Below are 7825 nucleotides of genomic sequence, written 5' to 3'. Positions count from 1 at the left end.
GAGAGAGAGAGAGAGAGAGAGAGAGAGAGAGAGAGAGAGAGAGAGAGCGCAAAACAGCAGCAGCAACAGCAATGTGGCCCACTTTGCCAAATGTTCACCAAAACAAACCACTCTTTAAAACTAAGCTGGGTCTGGACCTCAGATAACGCTTCAGCCAAACTCAAAACCTCCAGATGCTTAGTGGGAAACTGATAGGAAACATATTGTTTGCCAGATAGAACACTGTGTGTGAAGTCAGGACTGCAGCAGCCTCCAGCTCCAGAGCAAAGCCGTACAGGTTAGGGTCCCTCTCGACGTCCTCCCATCCCTCATTCCTGGTGGAGGCCCATCTTGTCCACTCCACCACTTCCTCTAATACTTTCAAACATTTCTTCCCCACCTCTGGCCGGCTACAACTGCTACAGGTCAGTGTGCGCCCTTCATGCTGCTACCTCGCCTCTCCTCAAGCCCTCACATGAACTACGGCACTGTGCACTGTGTACAGTCCTTCCTCTCGCTCAGTGGAACATCTTTTAAATTAAAGTACATTCTCCCATATCGGGTTTCTTTAAGTATTGTGGGAAATATGCACAATATAGACAAAGTGGTCTCCAGGAAAAGAGAGGGGGGATTAGGAAAGGCGCCGCGGGGCGGGGGCGTGGGGGGGAACAGAAGAAAAGGAGAAAGATGCAAACACCCCAAGCAATTTTGCTTTTGAAAGGGGCATTAGAATGGAGCCCCCTGAATCCCCATCCCTCAGAGTTCTCTTTATAAATGTGTGTAACAATAGCCTAGAGGAATGAACAGGTCCGCTGCCAAAAGAAGGGGATGCCTGACTCAGTCAATTGGGACTGCAGAGGGGTAGGGTAGAGGAGTGGGGGCAGCTTTTGCGATGCAGCCCACCCATCTCATTGCTTATAATTAGTGAGAGAAATCTGAGCCACTGCCAATGTCTGCGGACCTTGAATATCATAAGGGTAACGTGGCGTCAAATATCTTAACATTCAGAAGTGTTATGGGCTGCAAATAAAGCCTGTGGATTTATGACGCGGGGAGCTTGCCAGGGAAGGACTGGGGCACATTTCTTTCAGCAGGCCTGTTGAGGCGCAAGTCTGTCTTTGGTTGTAAAATTAACCATTTCCTTCACAAACGTGCTCAACTGTAAATCCGAGTTGAAGATTTACTTACATGGTTGCCAACATCTACTTCCTTAATAAACTTACACACACACACACACACCACACACCACACACACACACACACACTCCAAAACAAAACCGTGGAGAATCTTGGTCAGTCGTCCTTTTCAAAATGTTGAAATGTGTCGGCAACGTTATAAGTGTGGTCAAAAATATCATCAAATTCTCCTCCCACCAGGACTAAGAGGCTAACACCCACCTCCTTGGAAGCGTACTTACTTGGCAACTCCAAGATATTTTTTTAAGGGAGTAAATCACTCCCTGTCTAGTCTCTTCCCTGCCCCCAATACAACGTCATCTACTTCCTGTGCAGGAGAAAGCATCTGCTAAATCCAGGTTGTCCCATACTTAACTGCCAATAAACCAACTTCCACATAACTTCCAGACAGCTGGGGGAAAGGTCCTCGGGAGTTTTTAGTCACGGTCCTAAACACGCATCCACACAAAAATTTGCAGCTGTCCTTTCTCAGCAGTGCATTTTAGTCTGATTCGGGAGCTCCTGTTGAGTAACATCTGACAAAACGCAAAAATCCTCTCGGAAGCCTTCTCCTCTGCCCACTGTGCCTGTGTGAGGGAGGCCGGAGGGCTTCTCAGGTTGGCTCTAAAGCCAGTCTCTATGTGCACCTGAGTACCTTGTGGGATATGAGAAGGTGCTCAGATCTTGAAAAGCACAGCCTGTGCTACGACCACAGAATGCCAGTTTTCCAGCACTCTGTCTAAAGCAGTCCCCCCTCCTTTTTTTAACGTCATTGTAGAATTGCAGTGGTCCTGTGCCACTAACGGAGAGCACCATTCTTGGTGTTACTCTAGGAAACCTTCCTGTCACTTTTCCACAGCTTGCTAAGAAACAGAAAGGTAGCCAACAGCCAGCAGCAACTCCAAAGGCAACCCCTCTCAGAAAAAGGAAAACTGGGGTGGAAAACTCCAACATGGTGGTTCTCAAAATCTTTTAAACATCTAAGGTAAAGCACAGCTGTCAAAGCTGGTGTCCCCAAAGCAGGAGCAGAGTCCCCCAAACCAATTCTCCTAGATGAGACGTTTAGACTCCCAAATGCTACATTTGTTTCTGGGGCTTCAGGAAGCCTTAATATCCTCAAACTGCAAAGCACTAGTATATTAAATTTATAATCATTAAAATATGACTTACTGGCTGAATGCTGAGCCCAAACATTAAACCCTAACTTATGAAGATTAGCACAGAAGCCGTGCTGCAGAGATTAAAATCTAAACATGTCTGCCATAAATATTTCTGAAGGACAGGAAAACAATTAGCATAAATACTAACGAAGTCTGGGAGCACCTGTTCTTCTTCAAGGCGATAAGGATTTTATTGTTCTCTATTTAAAATGTAATGACCTGTGTAATTACAGTAATATTACATTGTTATGGAGGGGCTTGGAATGTCACACTTTGAAGTGTTGTCAAAACAATCAGGGGTGAAGGGGGGGGAAGACAACAGGGAAGGTCCAGCATTAACCCTTCACACACCAGGGTCTCAATCTTTTGTGTCAGGAAGGATTATGTTGTTTGAGTGAGGAGAAAACATCCATTTTTTTTTTCGGGCAAGCCAGAAAAAAAGGAGTTGCCGGGCTAAATAAAACCTCCTCTCTAATGAATAGGCTCCCTCTCGGTTTCCTGCTTCATTCCAAGATCAGAAATGAATTCAAGATGCTGCTCACTTATCTGCTGAACCTAGTAGCAAGCAGCTCCACCGAAAAGCAAATACCCTTGGGTAGATGAAACTGTAGAGAGTACCCTTAAAACGAACTCTCTCTCTCTCTCCCTCTCTCTCTCTCTCTCTCTCTCTCTCTCTCTCACTCTCTCTCACACACACACACACACACACACACACACACACGTACCACATCACAGTGCCCACCACTGCACCCCTGCTTCTTCTTGTGTGCTACAAGGAAAAGAAGAAAAGTAAAACTACCTCTCCTGTCAACTTTAATACTGTTACCATATTCTCTGGAACATGAACATTGCCAAAGCCCTAATATTGACACTTTCAGCCCTTCCCAGCCTCTCGGATAGACTCCTCCTTAATGTATTTTTCTATCTGAATGTATCCTGTTCATAAGCCATTTCTATTAATGTACCAAAAATTATAAATTAATGTTCTGAGGAAATCTTTGTCCTTCTAAAGTAAAAATCATTACTGTCAAGCTTTTACAGATTCTTCGGCAATTAAAAGATTGTTCTAGAGATGATGTGTCATCTAGAGATGATTCATCAAAAGTCGATTTCGTGATACTTCTTAATTCTTTACATTCTTAAGTAGAATTGCAGAAAACAAGGTTCCAGAGAATCTTAGCCGGTTTTGGTCATAAATAACAGAAAATAGAGCAAAAAGCACCCCAGCCAGGAGGAACGGAAGAGAATGAATGAGCTTACCCCTAATTTGTCTTTACAACTCACACTCAAAACCAGACCCTATGAAGCCCTGAGAATTTCAGACCTGGAACTGCTGGCTTGCCTGTAGGTTCCACCCCGGGCTGTATGAAATCTGGAATTGCAAGCTGGCCCTAGCATCCAAAGGCGTCTAGAGGGACATACACCCTCCTCTCAGCTCCTTGCCAAGGCTTCACTCGGCAGCCTAAATAAATAACTTCAATTTCAGAGCATACAGCTTAACCAGGTAAGGGAAAGAAAAGAGTAAGAAGAGGCAGTATGCACAAAGATATCTGCTGATGTTTGACCCGCAAATACTAACATAACAGCCTACTGGGTTCAGAAATGCTTTCTCGGAGTCAATCTGATGTCACAGCACAGGGCCACCCGCTATGTCCACAATTAAAATAACTAGATGCTGTCTCTTCCTACAAAGCCCACAAAGGGGTCTTTAGGTTGGGAACCTTCCTTGTCTCACCGGGAAATCATTTATTTGCTTTTCACAATTTCCCCGTTTCCTAATTACATCACAACACAACTGTGTGAGTTTGGAGCGATGGTGTGGCAAGATCGCCAGCGGTCATGGACATGCAGTTTGCAAAGGGTCAAGAAAGCCAACACGCCTGCCATCAAAGCTCAATATTCGGATGATCTTTCGGGTGGCTAAGTGGATTTTAAAATAAAGCGAAGAAGGTCTGCGTTTTTAAAAAGAAAGGGAGGAGGGGAGGAGGAAACTCCCAGGATTACTTTGGAATGTTGCTGGGTCCAGTTTGCTAACATGCCGATTCTTTAAGATCCCACTAGCTACCAAGAAAAACACCAGGCGCTGCTTCTGAGGCCGCCCAGAAGCCTCCGGAAAGCGCGGGCCCTACTGGACGAGGTCGGACTGTACCTCTGTCCCGGCTTCCATGGAAGGCACGGGCTCTGGGGAGGGGGTGTGATTGTTTCTGTCCTAGCCATTTAAAAAAAAAATTACCGGTCTAGCGTGCTTTTGCCATTCTACCTGAGCCCGGGGGCCGGGGGTGGGGGGAACAAGTCAAACCTGATAGTTAATATTTTAATGCTTAAAAACACTTGTAGATCTGACTGATCCAATCCCAGCACTGCTCAATAGTAGGCATATTATTTCAGATTGTCACCTTGAATAAGCGAAAGAAAGAAAAACAAAACTAGTGTGTGTAAACACGAGGTAGGGACCGCGGCCAGAAGTGCAAAGTGACAACCCCGGGAAGCCGGGCACTAACGCTCCTTGTGTGTCTAGAGCTTCGCAATCCAAGCTTTTTAGGGGGAAAGGGAGGAGGCAGGGGACAGTGTGCGAGAAGAAGGCAGAGGCCCCCGAAGAGGGGACGAGCAGGAACAAATGTCTGCGGTCAGTGCCGGAGGTGCGCTCTCCGCAGAGAGCACCCGGGGAGCCTGGCACCCCGCGCTGCCCTGGGCCCTCCAAAGTTGGGTGGCCGATCTCCAGAAAGGGAGGCATCCCCCAGCCTCCTACACCTCCTCGAAAGCGCTCACCCTAACCTCTGCCTGCGCCCTAGGGGCCTACAGGGAGCTGGTCAGTGAAAGGAAGGCCTCCACACCCCATCCGAAGGCACCGAATTTCCTTTGACACAAAAGTCCACTCTACAGGCCACCCTGACTACACGCAAATCCAGAAGCCCTGACACACGGGCCTCCCCGCCACGCACAGCTCGCAGCGTGGGGCAGCCAGCCCTGCCGGGTCTGCAGAGAAAATGCACGCCCAGGGCCCCCGGGCCTGCGAGGGGACCAAGCCTGGCAAGCGTGACCTTCCCAAGGAAGAAGGGGCCAAGAGGCCCTGGAGCCTGCGATCGCCACTAGAAAGCTAAAATGACTGGCTGGGGCCAGAGGCGGGCGCTTCCGCAGGGCCGAGGCTGCGCGCTCAGCACCGCGGCTCCTGGAGCCAAAGGCACCGGGAACCCGCGCGGCCCTACCGGGCCTCCCAGCCGCCAGCAGCCAAGGGGTTAACCTGAGGAAAGCCCAAGACGCACAGAAGAGGGAAGGAAGAGAGGGAGAAGAAAGAGCCACACAGTCCCCTTCCCAGGGACAAGAAACAAACACCACCAGCAAGGGGGGAGGGGAAATCAGAGCTTTTAAGAGAGAGAGAGAGAGAGAGAGAGAGAGAGAGAGAGAGAGAGAGAGAGAGGGAGAGGGAGAGGGAGAAGAAAAATTAAAAGTTCAGATTGGCACCCCAACAGAGCCCTGCCTGAGATTTAAAAAAAAAAAAGTCTCCCCGAATCGCGAGGCAAGCACAAGAAAAGCCAGAACATGGCGAAGCGCAAACAAACCCAGTCCACAAAAGGCAGAGAAAAAAAGTTTGGAGAGTTCGGGCCGCGATGGGGGGGAGGGGAGGGGGGAGGGGCGGGGCGGGGGAGGGGCAGGGCATGCGGGGCCGGCAGGCGGGCAGGGCGGGGAGCGCGGTGGCACTTACGGTTCGGGCGGTGGGCGAGAGCGATCCGTTGGGGAGGTAGGGGCTCGTCAGGTCGGGGATCATGATGAAGGGGTAGCCGGGATACGGTGGCCCCTTAAAGAGCCCTCCATCTTGCCTCTTGGCCGCTAACATGGCGGGGCGGCGGAGGGGACGGCGGCGGCCGCGCGGCGCGGGAGAGAGCGGGAGAAACTTTTTAGCAAGTGTCCCCCCGAGGGCCCGCGCGCGTCCCCGGGGCTCACAGGGTAGGGTGGGTAAGGAGTGTGGCGAGGGTACCCTCCAGGCCGACCCCGGGGAGGGGGAGGGGGACGCGATCGCGCGGCTTTGGGGGCGCACGGGGCGCACTCACCTTCTTCCAAACTTTCCCGGGATTTATCTCGGAAACTTTCGGAGCGAGGCGGAGGCCGTCTTTCCGCCTTCCCGGAGGGGTGAGGTGGGGAGGGAGAGGGGTGATAGCCGCGCCGAGGGGGTGCGGGGAGGGAGGGTCGGCGGAGGAGAAAGGGGTGCAGAAAAAAAACACGGTTATAAGTTTTCGCAGCCGGCAGCCCGGGCCACCGTCCGCGCCGCCCGCAAGCCCGACCCGCCTCGCCTCGCCTTCCAGCCCGGCTCTCCTGGCCCGGGAACCGGCTGGAGCCGCCCGCCAGCCCGAGGGGCTCTTCCTACCTCGGAATCGGAGGAGCTGTTTTGATTCGTCTCTGATTCATTGACCAGCGAGGACTTGACATCGGCTAAATCCCTTTCCGCCGAGGAGTTTTCCGAGTTCTTCTCCTCCTGCTCGCCTTCGTCTTTGAAGGAGATCAGCTCGTCGTTAGCGCCTAGGTCATCTCCTCCACCGCCGTTCAGCTGCGGCATCTTTTTTTTCACCCACCAGCAGCAATTTTGGAAGAAAAATGAAGGAGGAAGAAAAGCAAAAAAAAAAAAAGTTTTGCGAGTCCCCCCCCAAAAAAAATTCTGCAAGAAAAAGACGAGTCCAAGGTTAACTTTTTTTCCTGCTTTGGGGTCTTTCTCTCCTGGGGAGGGGAAAAGAGGGAGGAGGGGAGGGGAAGGGGGGAGATCTTCTGCACGCGTGAGTTTGGGTTTCTTTTTTTCTCTCGTTCCCAAGGATCCGATCAATGTGCAAAAAAAAAAATAATAAATAAAAAAGGGGGGTAAAAAAAAACAACAACAACAAGCCCCAGCCCCCCCCCCCCGCACCGGGGGGGGGGAAGCCGAAGACACCGAAGGAGCTCGTGCCGCTCGGATTTGAGTGAGTTGAAGTTAGACTGAGCTTTTCAGTTCAAAGGCGGCGCTGATTGACAGATAGAAAAAGGGGGATCGAAATCCGGAGGAACGGAGTAGTCTGGGAGCGGAGATTATTGACAGGGCGAGAGGAACACACTCGCCTTAATGAGATGCCAGGGGGCGGGGCCTCTCCGGTGACGTGTGCATAAATAAACAGCCGGGGTGGGCGGGGCGGGGGCGGCCAACAATGATCCTTTGGGCGCCGGGAGAGGGAGCGGGGCGGGCCGGGGCCGCGGGAGGCGCGCGGGGTGCGGCCTGTGCGCGGCGTGCGAGCCGGGCGCCCGGACGGTGCGGGCCTCGCTCCTGGAGGGGGCGGGTTCCGAAAGACAATGCGGACCGGGAGAGGAGGGGAAGGGGGTGGCAACCCAGTCCGGAATCTGAGCCGGGGAAGGCGGAAGGAAAGCCCACTTGGGGGGCGGGGATGGGGAGAGGCCCAGAAAAAGTGTGAGCCAGAAGTCCTGAAGATGGGGTCCGGGAGGGGAGGACTATGGACACAAGGACGGGGGGCTCAGTGGTTAAGCCTCTGATG

At 51.7% G+C, this 7825-nt stretch overlaps 1 protein-coding gene across 35 annotated transcripts in view; it reads right to left on the bottom strand.

The window, feature by feature from the left end:
• Tcf7l2 (transcription factor 7 like 2) overlaps nucleotides 1-7400 on the bottom strand; it is a 192472-nt gene extending 185072 nt beyond the window's left edge. For 22 of the 35 annotated variants that reach the window (XM_028774311.1, XM_028774302.1, XM_028774348.1 and 19 more), the window contains exons 1-3: nucleotides 6679-7181; nucleotides 6365-6431; nucleotides 6019-6143 (exon numbers count right to left, since the gene is read on the bottom strand). In XM_028774311.1, the coding sequence (XP_028630144.1) occupies nucleotides 6019-6143; nucleotides 6365-6431; nucleotides 6679-6867 (381 nt within the window). In that variant the 5' untranslated portion in view covers nucleotides 6868-7181. Of the gene's footprint in view, nucleotides 1-6018; nucleotides 6144-6364; nucleotides 6432-6678 lie in introns of all 35 variants that reach the window. The other 13 variants (XM_028774435.1, XM_028774513.1, XM_028774450.1 and 10 more) reach the window with 7 other exon arrangements.
• Between the last annotated feature and the right edge of the window lie 425 nt (nucleotides 7401-7825).

The sequence above is a fragment of the Grammomys surdaster genome, unplaced genomic scaffold (genome assembly GCF_004785775.1).
Source record: "Grammomys surdaster isolate TR1022 unplaced genomic scaffold, NIH_TR_1.0 66, whole genome shotgun sequence".
Taxonomy (NCBI): Eukaryota; Metazoa; Chordata; class Mammalia; order Rodentia; family Muridae; genus Grammomys; species Grammomys surdaster.
The sequence above is the reverse complement of the archived record's forward strand: the minus strand, read 5'-3'. Positions and strand labels throughout refer to the sequence as shown.